This window comes from Wasmannia auropunctata, unplaced genomic scaffold, assembly GCF_000956235.1.
Source record: "Wasmannia auropunctata unplaced genomic scaffold, wasmannia.A_1.0 LD336106.1, whole genome shotgun sequence".
In the NCBI taxonomy this organism is placed as follows: domain Eukaryota; kingdom Metazoa; phylum Arthropoda; class Insecta; order Hymenoptera; family Formicidae; genus Wasmannia; species Wasmannia auropunctata.
Genome location: NW_012026784.1, coordinates 1,604,210 through 1,623,299, shown reverse-complemented (window position 1 = coordinate 1,623,299; position 19,090 = coordinate 1,604,210). Strand labels below are relative to the sequence as shown.

The 19,090-nt window shown below is 38.4% G+C and overlaps 2 protein-coding genes across 2 annotated transcripts in view; one reads left to right on the top strand and one right to left on the bottom strand.

The window, feature by feature from the left end:
* The window catches only part of LOC105451873 (tensin-1-like), a 75,770-nt gene extending 57,370 nt beyond the window's left edge, over positions 1-18,400 (bottom strand). Inside the window, exon 1 of the mRNA XM_011692589.1 lies at positions 18,370-18,400. The gene's annotated coding sequence lies outside the window, so the exon portion shown is untranslated. The remainder of the gene's footprint in view (positions 1-18,369) is intronic.
* LOC105451895 (cadherin-23) overlaps positions 11,871-19,090 on the top strand; it is a 16,581-nt gene continuing 9,361 nt past the window's right edge. Inside the window, exons 1-5 of the mRNA XM_011692619.1 lie at positions 11,871-12,112; positions 12,492-12,686; positions 16,335-16,597; positions 17,176-17,327; positions 18,236-18,616. Coding sequence (XP_011690921.1) covers positions 16,396-16,597; positions 17,176-17,327; positions 18,236-18,616 — 735 coding nt within the window. The 5' untranslated portion in view covers positions 11,871-12,112; positions 12,492-12,686; positions 16,335-16,395. The remainder of the gene's footprint in view (positions 12,113-12,491; positions 12,687-16,334; positions 16,598-17,175; positions 17,328-18,235; positions 18,617-19,090) is intronic.

Sequence of the window (19,090 nt, the reverse complement as noted above, 5' to 3'; positions counted from 1 at the left end):
CTCACTGAGAGAGAGAATTCCATAGGGGATGGATGTTTTATAAAAATATTGGGGTGGAATGGCTCTTATTATTACGAATACAAAACGTGAAATTATCCCTTTCTCCTAATTATTCATAGGTCAGTATTGGAAAGCAGAGATACGAAATAATTTCAACATATTCAAAAGATATATACATATATCCTATTTTTCATACATATATTAAAATTATTTTGTACGAGAACAGCTTGTTGCTAAATACAAATTTAATACACTTTGTGCGAGTATTAATAATAATGTTATAAATTATATAAATTATATAATAATATTATAATTGTTGCAAATATAATTCCAAAAGTCATGTATGAAATTTTTAAAAATCTCATTTTTAAAAATTTCAGAGATTAATTAAATCTCTTTTATCTTCATGCACTTTTTACATATACATGCACGTTAAGATGAGTTACTCTGTGTACGTCTATAATTTCTTTTATCATCGCCTAGTTTTATGATAAAAACCGATTCCGCCGCGCCGCGCCGCGCAAGTAGCGTGCTGTTACCGCAATTACCGCATTTCCACCAGCGCGAGCAATCGGCCGTGCTAATATCGCGCAGGTATTAAAACGAGCGTTAAAAACAAATCGATTGAACGATCACGACAATCGAAGAATGTAAAAGCCCGTTTCTCCACGACGCTCGCCGTCGCACATGGCGCTGCCGCCAGCGAGGAATCGTTACGATTATTACGGCACTATAAATCCACGATACATATATTTCACGGTGGCGAAACACATTGGTTATTTTATTCGATCGCTTATATCCCGCTTGAGCTATGCGGTTCTCTCTCGTTCGCTTACGTCGCGCGTAGATATCAGCCAAGTGACGCAATAACGCAATCATCCATTTTGCGGCACCTGTTCCGATACGTAAACCGAGATTACTTTCCTTCGATAGGCTTCCTAAAATTTAACTAATTAACTAATAACGATTACATGCGTGTATAAATAAAGAATTCTAAATTTTCTTTTTATTCTAAAAATTGATATTTTCGACAGCGTTCCTTTATGATTCCCGATTTCCTCAATTATTATTAATTATTGTCCTTCGTATGATCCCCTTTAATAATTCTTGCTCACTCTTCCTTGTAATATATATACATTTCATTAATCGCACGTTATCTCATACGCCACCAGCGGACGGAAATAATCGCAACTCTTCCCGCGCCTCTCATCATCCACCGACGAAATTGCGGCATACGTGCGGCTAACGAGCTTGTTGACAGAATTTTCGTCACTATAGCATCATAGAGTACCTAATTTCGTCGGAATACGGAGAACACTCTCGTTGGAGAATCGCGGCTGCTCTACTTCCGTTAGAGAACCGCGGTTGCACGGAGACTGACATAATTTATTCTTTCGCTGAGCAATAAAAATAAACTGCTGTAATTTTTCATATTTTAATATACACACTTTGCACTGCCAATATCGATCACTATGATAGTCAGTTTCATGTTAAAACGTCAGTTAGACGTTATTAATATTTAACACTATTATACTTCAGTTTTAATTTTTTATCGTTCATTTTAAAAAACTAGAATCCTTATTCATATTTCTTACTTTTTCCATTTTTTTAATAAATATATTTTATCGGCAGTCTACAATAATACAGATTGGAAATACATTAAATCGATTTATCATCCACGTCATGTTATCGTCGAGTATAACGGACGTTTCGCACATCGGCTGACTCCTTCGACGGATGCTGCGACAACTGCTGCTGTAACCTTTTTATACGTGCATTTATTGCGAACGGGTCAACCGTGTTCAACAGTAAATCCGATTACGTCGCGGTAAGAGGTATATCTCTCGTATATGGCAAAGAACACTTTCACCGATCGTTGAATTTCGCGAAATATTATGCGGAAGCCGGGAGTTTCGATTAACCATCGCGTGCCAGAAGCGTATCGCATCACTGTCGTGTTCACTGTCGCTCTCGTACGACATCTGACTCCGAACTTACTTTCACGCTCCGAGCATGCCGATACGCGGGTGATTTCGAGAAGGAGTCTATCAATATATACGGCTATCTGTCAGGACGAATATCTGAGCACCGATGTAAGAACCATGTAATCAGGTTTTATAAAAATAGTTCCTTAATTATACTCGATTGATCTTTTTCTACCCTCACGCTCTTTACACTTATGTTCTATCAATTGTCCATATAGGCACGCTAATCGCAAGCGATATGCTCTTATCCGCGATATCGATATTAAACGGCTTTGTCTCTCTGAAAGCTTCGCCGGTTCTCCGATTAGATTCGAGCTTATCCCACCGGATGGGACTGGAGGTGAGATGAGTGTCAGTTTCTGGCGATAATGGGGTATTCGTTACGTTATCGCGAATGAAATTGCATCCGCGCGCAAGCCTGCATAGTTCGCCGCACTTACCAAGCGTAGTCACGTTGTAACTGTTGACATTTTCGTGCGCTCCGTCACGGGAGTCGTGACGGAGAATACCGACGCAGGATAGAAAGGACGTTGCGTAAAACGTGCGCAGCATTTAAATGATTCGGAGTGCCATCGCGGAATGGGAATCGAATCATCGCGCATAAGGGTCGACCGTATCGAAAATCAATAGCTCCCGATTAGAGCTCGTCCCGATAATTAGATCGGCTATTTTAGAAAGGGCACACCAAATCTTAAATCAGGCGGTTAGACGCCATCAAAATAATTCACGAGCTATTCGACCTGCTAAATTCTGACAATCGCGAAAAGTTTATCAATTCCTACAGATTATACAGTTCTAAAATTATCGTCCTTTCAATAGTATTATTACAGAAACAACAGCCATCGCGTTTATAAACTGGAAGATCAGGAAAACGATATACAGAGACCAGAGACGATACGCAGAAACGAGAATAGTAATAATAATTCACTACATATAATGTGTAAGTATTGATTGTCAACAAAATAGACGGCTATTTGCATGAAGAAAAAAAATGTACATGCAAAATGGCGTCAGTAGAGCTGCTGTTAATAACCTCCGATAATCGAATTCTGTTACAAAGCGATCGTTACACCGGCTAATTTCTTTGAGCTAACGCGAAAAAAATAGAAGTCAAGTAGACCGGGTGAAACAACCCAGAGATTTTTAACAATGGTTAAAACGCGAAGAATAGAAGGAACCGAATATTTGTTATTCGAGTGGGTGAATGCTGTGCTATCCGGCTTTTACCAACGGCTATGCACGTCGAGAAGTTTTAAATTACAGCATTGTACGAATACAATGTGCTGTCAATGTATCGAGTGTATGACGGGAACAATTGTGCGTACCTCTCAAGCGATTTATTTAAAATGCAATCTATGATAACTACGAGATTAGTAAATCCGCTGTGGACGCAAATTAATCTCTCTCTCTCTCTCTCTCTCTCTCTCTCTCTCGCTCTCTCCGAGTTTATCGAACGGAAACGGTGGATACTTGGGATGCTGATGGAGTACACTGATAAAGTACCCCCGATGGCGCAAGACTGTTTCACAAACGAAAACGTTTTTACTTTATCGCGATCGAAATTGCCTTTCCGTGTTTCGCGTTTTAATAGGATTGACGCGTTGGATAACAAAATGAAAAAAAAAAGGCGAAATAAGAACACTTCAAAGCGGAATGAAAGCATAATGGGGCATATCAGTCGGGACGGAACGCGGCGGGAAAATTTGGTGCGCGAATAGGCGCGCGCGCGCGGGGGATGTTGTCGACAGTCCATTATTTATTCATTTGCGAACGTGCCAATCAAGTAAAATTTCAAACCCATTGAAACTGAAACGCTTTCGAATTAACAAATTGCGTTATATCGCGACCATGGCGTACTATTTTCACTTGTACGATATTTACGCGCATCGGTCGTTCATTAAAGTAATAAATATTGCGTCTGTCTCTCGCGATAACAGCCGTCTCACCGCGACCGCAGACACGCGCTACTAACGTATATCCGAAATCAAGTGCATCAATTTCGCCTTCGGGAGAGCCGCACACACAGTTGCCGCCGTGCGAAGCCGCGCAATCTTTCTTCCGCTTGAGTGTAACATTCTGGCAGTTGTCTCTAACTTCTTAGCGATTGTTCGAGTGTTCGCGGAGGTATATACGGGATCGTTCCGAGCGGCAACGCAGCGAGTTCGTAAACAGAGAAACGAGGCGAGATACGAGGGGAAGATTTATATCCGTTCGCTTCCTCGAAGAGAGAGAAACCCGATTGTGAGAAAGAGCGAAGGAAGATTCCATCTACAGCGTGCGCACGCCCGCACCCCCGGTGCTGGTACACGGAACAAAACGAGACGAGACGGGACGAGACGAGACGAGACGAGACGAAATGAGATGAGACGAGTGCGTACGATGCACACGCGCGAGATCCCGTGCGAAATGCGCGAGCGTGCGGCCGCGTGCGTGTCACGGGCGTAGCGCCTAGCCGCCTGTCGGGAAAGGGAAGAAAAGGAAGGAGAGGAACGGAGGAATCGTACATGAAAATTACATACCCCGTCTGACTTGCGCTTAAAAGGCCCCTCTCGGACGAATAACTGTATAGTCAGCTAAAAGCCTTTCATACGTCAATGCCACATTTACGAGATTTCGTGTGGCCTACTCGCGGGAGGGCACCGATACCTTTCCACGCATCTCTCAGTATTCACGCGCGCTTTGTTGTCGCATGGTTGATCTTACAATTAGAGATGATACGATCGTCAAATTGGAGCAGACACGTGTACGACGGATTGATTGTTGATAATTATTCAATTAACCGGTTTCTCTAGCCCCTTGTTATTAGCAGTATATCATATGCGATCATATTCTCCCGTGTCACAATCAACCTAATTGTATCGTATAGAGTCTTAACGGTTAATGAATCATGATAAAATTCACCTTAGCTGCGACGGATCTCTTTGAGAACGTTTCTGCCATAATAAGTATACATCACTTCCCATCTGGTCGGCGCCGCAGTTGCGTTTTCTCAGGAATACATTGGAATACGTTGCGAGATAAAACTTAAAATGAGCTACGTACAGACTTGTTTTTCAGCTCACTGTGAAAAAACATAGCGATGCATTTTTACTGCACTCTCGTTTCACGCCGTGCGAATTTCGACGAAAAGTTTTTCACCATCGCGTTACCTTTACCGATACTTTTCGAAAAAAACAAAAATCACGATGCATCCAGCCGCATTCCCGATATAATCCTTTTCCAAGTTTAGACTAATAGCTTCAGTTTTATCGTTGAAAAACCGGTAGCACTTTCAAAGGACTTTCAACGTTAAAACAGAATATTCTTACGTCAATTTTAATGTCACATAATTTAATAATAAGTGAGGTAAATGGATACGGTCGTCGATCTGAATATGTTAAATTTACGAGGCTAAATTTCTCATTTCTGCATTTAAATGAGGTATTTTCTCGCCGACTGGAAAAGAAATAAAGACTGGTCGACCTTTGGACGTTCATATGATAGTCGATATGACATTTGCAACTGGAATTCCAACTGGTTTGGTTTGTATCGTCAGACAGCTCGGGTTCGCGTATACAAATATTGCGCAAAAAAGAGTTAATTTGTATTACATTATGCACCGAAATATACATTTAATTAATATTTACACCACGTACACGAATAATAACGGATTTGAATTAAACGGATGACAGCCAATTAGTTATTAATTTATCGTTCGTATTTAGGACCGAGGATGAACTCGAGAAAGTAGGACGCGAAAAGATAAAGTTAAATTACAGCATCATTTAATTAAACTACTCTTCAATATTTTTATTAAAAAATGTTATATAATATTTGAAAAATTTAATAAAAATTTTTTGAGGAACATTGGAAAAATTTTATTAAGAAACTTTTGAGAAAGAGTATCAGAATTTTTTGCAAACTTATATCCCAGTCTCCGAAGATAAATTAAACGCTTAATTGGAGAGAATAATTACTTGAAATATAACAAGAGAATATGTCAACTAAAACTTTTACACGTTTTACTTTATTAAAGCTACTTTGATTTTATGTCGAGTTCCTCGTGAGAATGACTGTAACCAGAGAGACTGCCACTTTATTCGGATACTATACGTCCTCGTACGCCATCACGCACGTCACGCACATCTTTTTCACCTCAATTGTCAAAACGAGTCATACTCAAAAAGTCACTCAATATGTATACGGAATTTGCGCGCGACACAAATTTCAGGAAAAATAAAAAAGAAATACGTCATGCGGCAGACACTATCATTCATTGGACGGTGCCAATATTCAAGGTCGAGAGATCAATCCTTTTAAAAGCACGATTCAATCTGTAACAATCGCGTATCTAGGCCAACTACCGATAAATCACCGCCGGCGTATGCAACTGAAATGTGAAATCTCTTTCACCGCGATTGGATTGCCGGGTCGTTCGTTTGACAATGTCGACGGGAGAAATCTGTGATGGAAACGCCGTGACTCCCTCTTAATACACGCGATCGCGATATTACACCGTCAACGTTAACAGGTCGAATAAGAGCGATTATTAGGTGGCGAATCGGCCGCGATTGAGCCACGTCGAGTTTCCCGATCGCGCGTGCACTAGATCTTATCGCCAGGTCGGCCACGTGACGCAGGTACTCGCAGGTAGTCACCGTAGAGAAACACGCGTGCCCGACGAAATCACATGGCCCGATCGCGCGAGGAGGCAGATCATCGTCCGGAACGCGAGGAGGCCGGAGGAGCACCGGTGAACGCGCGACGAAAGACTGGCCCGCGGGACCCGGTAAGAGGGGCCCTTTACCGCGCCGGGGCCCCGATGATACGGCGAACGGACGGCGCGGTCGCTAATGGCCAATGGCGCACGGATAAGAGGAAAGGATGTAGAGTCCTAGGAAGGATCTCGCGTTGTGTGTGGAAAAAGGGGGGGATTGACCGATTGGTCATGACGAGCCCAAGAAGTCGAAGGAGAATAACGGAAGAGAGAGAGAGAGAGAGAGAGAGAGAGAGAAAGCAAAAAAAAAAGAAATGAGAGAGGGGGTGGAGGCGAGTTCGGCAGAGGTCGGTCGAGCACCTGGACGACATTACCTCTTCGAGTCTTCTGACAGCTCTTCACAAGCGTACTTTTGTACTCTGATTCGCGACCGTCGGTTTGTGAATTGCCTTGAGTGCAGTATCGCGTTCGATAGCGTGTAAAAAATTTGCTACTGTAACTTTTTAAAAATTCTCTACCATGCTGTAATTATTCCGTTTATCGGCTACAATTAACGAACGAAGTAATTCGCTGCCTTTTGTATTACATTTGCAGCATTTCTTTATATTTAAGATCAATGCAATTGTGTTTACCCATGCTGTTTTTCAAAAGCAATTATTATTAGATTTCGATTTCTACGGATGTTCCGATTATTTTATAATTAAATCTTATTCGGAGTTTAGGGGATATCATTGTCAAAATATATTATTTAAATATATATACAAAAAAATAATAATAAAATGTACATATTTAAAGCCTTCATCATTTAGTCATATCTGTCAAATAATATATGTTTCCAAAATTTTAAATTGATTACTTTGAGAGAATTAATTGTCGGACAGCTTCTGTGGATTTTTAAATTTTCGATGATTACGATCGACTTCCGCGCGTGTTAGTAAATCGAACGTTAAGTATATTTATGTGCTATTTCAATTTTGATACAATATCCTGCCGGAGGACGCACCTTATTCCGTCACGGAAGATCAAGCGCGCTTCATCTCTGAAGATCATTAAACGTAATAAGCTGAGCGGCGCTGTGCATGATTATCCCATGGCTCCTCGAATCTTCCGTCACTTTGCCGCGTTCATCTACTATGACTGTCGCTCGTTTGCACAATATACGGAAAACGATGTGCTACGTACATTCAGATGATTTTTCTCTGCAAAAATCTCGAGGCTCTCGATAGCACTTGTACTTTAAAAATAAAAAAATAAGTTTCCATTTGGCAGTTCAATTATCGCGGGATAAAATACTGAGGTCTAAAATATTGAAGTACAAATAATAATTTCCGTTTTTATTATACGAAGAAATTGACTCTGACAGTCAACGCGACGTTGACTGTTTTTTGCCAATTCCTGAACATGCTGTATAACGTTCGTTTCGCGCGTTTCATTTTCTTCGCTTCTTGCCGTCTCATCATAGTCTCACGCATGATTTGCGGATATCCTTCGATCAGTTTGTTCGTCTTTTTTTTTTTTTTATAGAAAGAACGTCCGCGTTGAACATCCGGTTTAGAAAGATCATGCTACCTGTGTACGTTAGATGCAGATGAATTTCGCACACGAAACGTTCATCAATAACAGCATGACATTTATGACAGATATAGACATTAGTCTTGCATGAGAAGGCTTAATGTATAAAAGATTTCTAAAAAGGCATTGCGTTGCGCGTTTAGTTCTCGCTATATATCTTAATATATTTCTACTTGATTGCAGCTACATATGCGACTATATGAATACCGCGAAACAATGCAACCGTGATGCAGGCTGCTAAGGATATTCTAACGGAACAGTTAAAGAGATCGGAATGTAAAAAGGTTTCGCCAGCACTATCGTGACGTCAGGAAACGGTAAGGTCGTCGCGTTCCTTTTGAGTCCGTCATAAGACCACCTGCTACGTGAATCTAGGTCTAGCTCTAAGTCTAGATTGCTGTCTACCCTATAGAAGTCATATTTTATATCGTTTCTACGCTTTGCACTTTCTACCTGGGCGCAGGCTATACTGTTGCGAGAAGGATTAACGGGGATTTTTGAAACAGGATATCCGAAGGAGACGTCCGTACGTGTCCTTTCTTGGGACCACGGGCGACGAATCCGTTCCTGGCGCCACGGATTCGTGGTGTGCGCTCGCCAGTTGCACACCGGCCGATACCCCAGGTCTCCCGGACTGGCTGCAGCTGCGAACCGGTTATATACTTTCATCTGGCAGTCTTAGCACAGTCCCTAAAAGAGAATCCGATGACTATAGCCGCGGCGCGCGAGGAAAAGAGAAAGGGAGAGAGAAAATGGTGGGGAGGGTTAATGCCTGTACCAAGGCACGCTTATGCATCGGAATAAAGGACGTCTCGCCCCTCCACTCTTTCAATTTCTTTTTTTCCTTTCCTTTTTCCTCTTGCTTTTTTTTCGTCTTTTATTTTAACCCTACCACTTCTTCTGGTACACATCGGCAACACTCTCTACGGCGCGAGTCGCATACTTAGCGGAGGCCGTTCGAAAAACGCTGCGCTCGGAGCCCGCGGGGCGGTCCGGAGGCAATATTTGATGAGATCGTATGACGGTCACCGCCGCGGCGATGAAACGCGGCATCCTGTTCGGCCAGTAATACATCTGACGCATACTTGCAAGGCTAATTGACCGTAGACCAATAATTTTGTCTTGTAGAGCGCCGTAAAGAGATATTGAATTAAACACTTTTGAAAGGAAAAAAAAGTGTTTAAGTGTATAGACTGTGCTTTGCGTGAACGTCGAAATGTACGACAATACGATATCGATCAAGCGAACTTTGAAAATGACTTTGAATTTCGCGAATTACATGGCGGCAATCACTGAATTAATGATACTCGCTTCTCGAGCGAATGAGAAATGATAGGGAAGCAGAACCTTCAGCCAGGCTACGCGTTAATAGTTTATCTTTGTGCTTATCTTCCGCGACTGTCGCTTGAAAGAGCATCCGATAGCTGTAACGGTAAGCGCTGCGCGAGGATAAGAGCGAAGAGGGAGAAGAAAGGAATGAGAAAAGTTGCTTGCGTACACTAAAGCACAGTTATGTCTTCTTTTCGTTTAAGCTGCGCCGCGCCGCCAGGGCTAAATGTCCCTTTCGACGAGTCATGTATCAAGTCGAATGGCTACCATCAATGGGATCGAGATTTTGAGACGTGAACAAAACGATGTATAAAACAGTTGCTAAAACTCCAAAGAGCGATTGAGCTGTCTGTAATCTAGAATCGATCTGTAATTAAAAGGCGTGTAGTAGGCGAACAAGATACGAGACAAGAGACACAAACAAGAAGAAAGAGATAAAATGGATAGATGATAGTAAATTGTACTTTCTTTTTTTTTCTACGGACGAAATCCCTGAATCTAAACGAAACAAGCATGGAGAGAAAACAACGTTAACGATACTCGAATTATAGTAACGAATTGATATGCGGGTAGAAACTTTAATAGTTCGCGAGCCTCTACATTCATAGTCGCGGTTTATTACCGTGTATCATCCTACGCGATGACATCCTTTCTCAGGTATCGTCATTGATACGTTGTTCCAATTTTGTCTGTAGAACTTTTTACGCGCGGCTCACCACGCGTAGGCGCCTTCAAGGTCTACTAGCTTCGATTTCACGTTTGTAAAGATCATGTAATTGGCGACAGATTTGTCATGACTGAAACGATCGAGAGACCTTGAGACACGAACGTACGATTGGTATGTAAGAAGAAATATTTGATGACAATCGTACGACGTAAAACGATCGTAAAAGATCGTAAAATTTAACATAAATCAATGTGAAAGAATATGATGGTTATTATGTTGAATAAATATGCTAATATGCTAATAGCTCAATCACTCATTTCTTAAATATCCATTAAAAAAACAGATTGTAAAAAACTTTTTTTATTGTTCTTTTAACACTTCCGTAACTATACGGTATTTTTTAAATTTATTTAATGAATTTATTTTAAGTTTTCATTTACGAATTTGATTTGATTTTTATTTATGGTTTCCAAAAATAAAAAACCCAAATCGAAGTAGTCTTTTTTTTTTCAATGTTTAAATGTTTAAATGTTTAAATGTTTAAATGTTCCAGGAAAGCAGCATGCGACATCTGAGGTTCAATGTTGAAAGTGACTATCCTGGCCGGTTAGTCAGGTTCAACGAACTTAACTCACAGTAGGTACACGATGATTCAGACATTATTTAAGCCCGATAGATCATTGAATTTTTTTACGTTTTAAGCACATACCTTCCACGAGACAACTTTTAGTTGTTGTAACGCTAGTTATATCGATAGCATCTCTAGCGGGTAAAGCAGATCGAGCTTTGTAACACTTGACTTGCTAGATTAACTAGTTCACAAACCAGTTTCTTCATATCTTCATAGGATTTATACGATTTAATGTGTATGTAATGTAGTAATTTATCTCATATAATGTTAAGCAAAAATAAAATGTTACTTATGCATGCATGTATTATTAACAAATAAAAATCAATTCCTTTCTCTCTTGCATTTCTTGTTTTTTTACCTTCTACATGAAATTTAATTTTCTTCAATAGAATGTTCAAATTATTAATTTTAGAATGTATAAATTAATTTTTTATAATAGAGTCTGCACTCTTATACATTTTATGACATTCTTTGTATTGCTTATAAAAATTTGTCTTCGTTTAAATAATTTTTAGAAACATATTCTTACAGTATATTATGTATAACCGCCTTTGTTCTCCGCAAATTTAAATTTCGCGAAGCTATTACTTTGTTTCCTTTCACAAAGCTTCGTTACAAAAACCACGCGCATTCTAAGGGTGTTTTAAAGATTAATAAATGTGTATTATATCCGACTTTGGTGCGCATGCATATCCGATATGGAAGATTATACCATCGCGCTAATAATCGCGCGCTACCGTTTCTTTGCCATCAACGGCGGACCGCAGGCGGTGTGTGTGTGTGTACCCCGCTATTCCCCACAAAATATATCTTCCCCTGCGGGCGGTGAGGTGGCACAGGTGACCGGAGGTTGTGATGAAGGGGGAAAGCCCCCTCGTGCACGCCTCGGGGAGCACGACGGGCTGAATTTAACTTGGAACAACCGTACGTTTTGTGGTGTTCTGGTGCACGGTCAGTGCTCACGCCACAGAACGAATGCCAGGCAACGATCCGCGCTCTCCCGACGGGAACCACGCTGGCTTCGCCCGTACCTTCAGTTTACTATCGTAAGCTCACTCGGACAGGTGAGCGCCGCGCTCACGGCCGATCGGGCGATGACACGGTTCTATGCAAATTCGTTTGTCATCATTTTAATCTCGCGATCGTGAATTGAATTCGATTTTACTTCGATTTACTTTTGCCTACATTAAATTTAAAAGTAGTGCAAAACATGCAAAAGTGCTATTTGCAATGTAAGAAGAGTTTAAATGAAGAGTTTTATTCACTAAGTTAGATCGTGCAAATTTTCATTTCCGATTAATGGCGGAATGCAGATGATTTTTCTTCAAATTCGAGTGAATGTTTTAAACATAGTGATTATTAAATTAAAAAGTAATTAAAAAAAAAAGAATTTGAGTTCGTAATTATAGTGACAGTGATTTGATTATTAAATTATGATAAACTCGATTCCCGCCATTATGTGCATTACGTGCATTGCACAATATATTTTAAATGGATAATGTATAGAAAAGAAATATCAATTATTTCATCGATTCGACGATTTAGTGTGAAAAATAATTGCGAAAAACAGTAATAATAAATTAACTAATTTGATCTGATTCCTGAATTTAGAGTTTACTGACACAATTGAATGTACGAACACAATTTGCATGCTTCCCAATTATGCTAACGCCAGCACCGACGACATGTTAAAAGCGTGAAGTTACAATAAGACAATTGTGTGAATAGAAACATTCGTTTTCATCGCTGAGACATACCAAACAAATCTGTTCCTGCCATTGTGTTGTACATCATATAAAAATTCTGGTGAGTACTTTTAAACAAACACTAGTATAATTTTGTACTTACAATCGTAAATTCAATCTAAGCCATTGTTCTGATTTTCGTTTTTTTTTTCATCTATTAAAAAATGAGTGTGCTGAATATTTTTTTAATAATTAGCAACAGAATGTGTGTGTATTTAAATTACTACGTTACAGCTTGCTAATATTTCTGATGATAAAATGTCAAGAGTAAATTCATTGGCAGGATTAAAAGATATGGTGTAAAGCCTATGGCTATCTCTTCATTTTCACATTTTAATAAATTGTCCCTTTTATCGGATTTGATTGGCCATGGAAAGGTAGCGGGCTGCAATTTTTTAGAAAGTTCCGCAGAACTTTTAAAACGTGACATTGACAGACAGCACGTCCATCACAAGTCGACATCCTGGTACGAATTATGCCAGTGTGAAATCTCACGTATCTGACGTGCAATTAATGCTTATCTGACACCACCACTGAAAGTTTAATTCGCGGAATCAACGGTATTGTTAGCCACTCTTTGATAACTGGCCTTGTAATCTGTAAAGCAAGGCGCGTTTCGTACACTTATTATTACAATCAATTTTCAACAAACTTCAGTAAGAAGTGAAGGTCTCTCTCTCTCTCTCTCTCTCTCTTTCTCTCTCCTCTAATTTCTTTCCGCGATCGAAGTAGAATTGAAGTTATACCTCGTCTATACTTATATGAAACACAAAAGGGCGAAAATAAGATATATATATTTCTACTATATTTCTACCATAAAATTTTGATTGATACATTCTAGACAAATCTTTTTTTCTTGTAAATCAAATAAAAACTAATTTAAAAAAACATTACTTGCAAAGATTTAAATTAAAATAATAAGACTTTAATTTAGTAACACATTATTTGTGACACAGTTACATGTATTTATATATATATCTCCTGCGTGCGATTCGCCTTTACATACTGTGTGTGTGACTTCCGTTTATTACGGAATCAAAATTAAACGTTGAAGCGAAGCTAACCACTGGATAGTGATCGGTGATTGTTAGCACTGACCCAAATTTCCTCATGACGACATATTAATTATTAGTAAACGAGAATGTTTGTGACGCAAGAATGCAATCACTCTCCTCGGCTTATGTATCCTTTGATAGTGTTACGAAATTATATCTCCTCTCGTTAAATAATCGCACAACGCCATTGTATCTCATCATAATTATTCGTACGATGAGATAAGACGCTGTTAATTTCACTCCCACGAGTCTCATCGTACCGCAGTGTGAAAAGGAAATTCATTTTACTTATGCCTCGTTCGCACAGTAGCATCTGTTTATTGTTGTAACACCAGATGTAACCGCAGAGAATTCCGGTATTGGCGAATTTCGGTTGGCGAATCGCTAACAATGGTGGAATCGCTAACAATTTCTGCATCATATATATATATATATTTTTTGAAAAATTAATTTCTCGAATTCACGCAAATAACATTAAATAATGAAAAGTTCAGTAATCTCTTCAAGATAATATATACTTTCTTTTAATTAGAATTAACATTCAAATTAGAAAAGTGAAAAGTTTATGCGGGAGTTGTTTGAAAGAGACTATTCTTATCCACTCCTTCTCCGTGGACTATCTCAATTTTGCAGCGTTGTGAAAAAGAAATACGTCTCGATATCCCAGACAACTGGCGTGTCCGCACCCGCCAAGAAGATCCTTTACACATGTATTCACGGTGTGGGGGAGCCCGTCACGCAAGGAAATTCTGTATGGGGTTGGCCAGGCAACAGACAGTATTATGGGCGTATGTCAATATCCCGGACGGTGTTATCATTCGGAAGCATGCATGGCAGGTGTAGGAAATGACGTCACGCACCTCGGGACAGCCCCCCCATTGGAAACGACCTTATTGCCCCTTTATCCGAGCCAGCGTGCATAGAGAAAACTTCCTTTATATAGATACACAGGTTGCTCTTTTCGGTCAATGCTCACGGCCGCGGCGTGACTGTTGCCGGTACGGCAACAGCTTGTGTCGAAAGTAAAAATCGACAAATTATATCGAACAATAAAATTATCCTGAATCTAAAATGTTCTATCGATCAATCTTGCCGAAGAATTTCGCGATGCCCGAAGGTGAGTGCAGTCGTAAAGAGGAGCCGGAGAAAATTTCAGTCACGCAATCTTCTTCATGCTATGCATTCGAATATTACACTTCTAAGCAGATGAGAGATTAGACGAATCATTATATATAATTAATTCCAATTGATAAACTCTCAACAGCAAAGAAACTTCGCAACAAAATAAAATACGTCGAATAATATTCCGGAGAGATTCTAAAGGGAACTGCATAAACTAGTTTATTATCTATTGTACACTAAATAGAAAAGTTATATATATAGAAATTGCAGTGATGTTTCAGAGTAGTATAATGACTTCGAAAATAAACGTGAAAATTGTCTGAGGCCAAGTCGGAAAGACCTGGTTTATATTATCGTATAAATAAAAATTGTGTTACCTGGTATAATTCTTATCAATACTCATCAGAATAAGAGGAGATACTTTTTCCTGTGTAGAAGCTACAGTCTTTATTCGCTGGAAATCAGATAGCTCACATCGTGCACATTTGAATACACGGGTATCCGCACATCGAGAAGTGCTTCGCACTAGCCTGTTATTTAGCAGAGTCTTAAAAGTCAAGAGCGTGGCGGATACACTCTGTTGGCAAGAAGAGCACCGTTCGGTGTGCTCACTCAGTGTTGCTTAAGTGTCAAACTATCTTAAAGAAGAATTTTTACACGAGCACGGGTCAGCGCGAACGTTTCTTCCGCGTGTCTCTGCAGTCAGATCTTGTTAAACAATGTCTCAAAATTGTCGAACATTTTTAGCTATAGATTTTTTTAAGCAATTTAAAATTAATTGACCCTTACGGAAAAAAGTGAAAGATCATTATCATCTATAATTTTCAAATATTAAAATTATACACTTTTTTTATAGAGCTTTACATTGAAATTTTATTAAAAGTAAGTTCACTTAGAATTCATAAAATGGAATTTAAATTTATCACACGGTTCTCCCCTTAATATACCTATTCTTGATAATCAAAATTAGCTCGTTTCGAATTGTAACACTTTCTCTTCTATAAGGATACGATATTATATCATTATTTCGTAAGATCCTAGTAGGACCGAGCTGTTAAATATGGCTTGCATAATGTGAGTACTAGGGGATTAGGTGTGCTGGGAAAATCATTCTTTTAATTATCGCGTACGGCACAATTTAAGAGCCGTGAGAAAACGTCGTTTCTTCCGGTAGGCTTTCACTCCGGTTTAATCTCCGTGATCGTTCGCGGCGAGATACTCTTGACATTGCATCAAGACGACGTTTTACCGAGGAGAAAGCAACCAGTCAGCGTGAATACCGGTTTACCAGTTTATCAAACTAAATGCAGCAAGTAAATAGACTGCATACGCGCGTACAAATAAAATGTATGTCCAAATTTGCAAAATGTACGCAGAAGATATGCAATAAAAATGCTAGAAATGCAGTATGATATCTTTTAAATAGATATCAATCTATCAATCTATACACTAATCAATCTATTCCTATTTAATTGTTATTCAATACATTCTTATTTTTTATGATGAATCGCATGTTTGTGCATTTATTTCAGAGCGCTAAGAAGTGAAAAATTCTAGAAGGAACATGTCGATTACAAGTATCGTTCGAGCAAGATGACGTCGGATAAGCAAACGAGATCGTCCTCCTGGCTGTTACGATCATGTAAAAGGAGCCGGTTTAAAATAGAATTGCTGTACTTCATATTTGGATATTTGTTAACGTGTTGTTCGGCTAGAAACAATCCTCCCAGATTTCTCATAGATGGACAAACAGAAATTGTTCTCAGATTGAAGGAGGGGTCTGAGACTCCGATTGGTAAGGATAACGCATCATGTTTAGAAAAGACTACATCATTCTTAAAGAGTGGACATCAAATAAATATAAATTTCCATATAATAAAGCAAGTGTTATTATATAGCTACGACTTTGATTAAAAGTAAATAGTTGAATAGAAATTTATGATTAATCCATAGTGAAACAACACGGGAGCGTCTTCATGCACATTTGCGCCGGTTGGTTACGGATCACAAAACTTATTGCTAGTTTAATGCGCCGATTTTCAAGCACCGTTGTATAAACCGTTTATCTTTAACACGCGAATAAACTTGTGAAAATTAAGGCTTTTCTTTATGACTCTTCTTTCGCTTTTCTTTCGTTCTTTCTTCATACAAATCTCTCATAGTTAGATATGACTTAAAGAAGTTATAAAATTCATCTGTGGATAATCTCTATTGTCTTAAAAAGATCACAATCAATTGTTCTAAGTTTGTTCTCGTTATCTTCTATATGACCATCATATTTTTCATTTGTATTTCACATAACTGCTAACACATAAATACTATAAAAAAATGAATCTATAAAATCTATGAATCTATAAAAAAAATTATTTACAGGTAGCCTAATTTACAAGCTCAGAGGCATCGACCCAGATAATGACGTATTGACCTTCGGCGTTCGAGATCAGCCTGATAGCGATGTGATTCAAGTCGAAAATTTCGGTCTCACTGAAGCCAACATTTATTTAAATAAATTACTGGACAGAGAGGTAATCTTAGCTTGAATAATTTTTAATTTATCAAAATTCTAAGAAAGCAGTTATGGCAAAAAGATATTTTCTAAATTATCACATCAAAGATTGCGAAGTAAAAACTAATTCTTAACAATTGCTCGTCTTAATAACAATCAAGAACTTCGTCAAGTGAGAGCCATTAAAACAACACAGAAGTAAAGATAATGCAGGAAGAAATACCGCAATAATTCTTATGTTGTCCCAGCACTTATTTCTGTTTTGCACGAGCGATTTACCTTTTCTTCGGATCGCAACTTCAATATTACAGTCCAACAAACCATTAAAGAGAAATTTAAGTATCAGCAGCGGAGACAAACGTAATTTAGCCATCATCTTTACGAGGATTCACTGCGCAAAGCTATCATTTGTAGCCGTCATCACAGCACGCGTAAAATAACGCGTTCGAAATTGACTTTCTATCGTCGATGATGTGGTGCTCGTATAAATCGAAACATATAATAATCATCACGTACTGCAGTTTTAACAGGCTATATCGATCAAACTCAAATTATATTTTATCTCTTACATTTCGATCTTCCTTTCTCGATGTCGATATTTTAAGTACTTTCTTATACATCTTTCAAATATTAATTCCATTTTAAACGATCAGCAGTTTGCGTCAAATTTTAGAATAGAATCATATTTATTACTTATAGTTTTATATGTGTGTGTTCTGGCATATGCATGTATTTTGATTTTTTTAATGTTTTACATATTTTGTTATATGACACAAAAATTAATAATATAAAATAATATTTAGATATATTTAATTATAAAACTATAATTAGAAACATAATTACATCCTGAATTCTGACACAAATTATAGAATCGTCTAAAGCGGCCGGTTTAACCTAATATTAAAACGTACCGTTGTGTTTTATCAGACGAAAGACGAATATGCACTCGTGTTAACATTGACGGATGGAAGGTTGGGGGAGGGAAATTTTATCACCCAAAGTCTCCTGCTTCTGGTCGAGGACATTAACGATAACGTTCCGATTTTCCGTCCACATCCTACCTCGTTAACACTTCGGGAGGATTCACGCCCGGGTATCTTAACAACGGTGGAAGCTACTGACGCCGATTTGGGTGCTCACGGTCAAGTGGTGTATTACCTTCAGGAGTTAGATGGCGATAACAACGTTTTCAGCATATCGACCGTCAATGGCAAGGGCGTCATACGCTTAGTGGGTTCCTTGGATTACGAACGAAAGTATCTGTATCAACTGCGGATATTGGCTGTGGATCGTGCAATAAATGAAAAGGTATTTTTTTTTTTTAATTTGAGCATGCACATTATTCTTCGATCATTAAATACGTTTTATCGAATATATCAATTTTTTTCAAGTATCGTAAATAATAGGAAAAATAGTTTTGTATTAATGTAAGTATAACTTGACTAATCTGCACGTGCATTGTTAATATATGCCCGGGAAAAAAAGTTCCACATATAATTATATATAATTATATGCAAAATATGTCCATATAATTATGTTTCTTTCTTTTGTGAAATTATTCTTTAGTACAAAATTGATAATAATAAGAAGGAAACATAAATATAATAATTAAAAGAATAATTTCTACATTGTTTATTTTACAAAAAGTTTGAAGAAATGAGAAAAATTGTTCATATATAAGTGATTAAAAATATACATATATAATTATATATGAACAATTTTTCTCATTTCTTCAAACTTGATTTTTTGTAAAAAAAGAACAATGTAAAAATTATTCTTTTA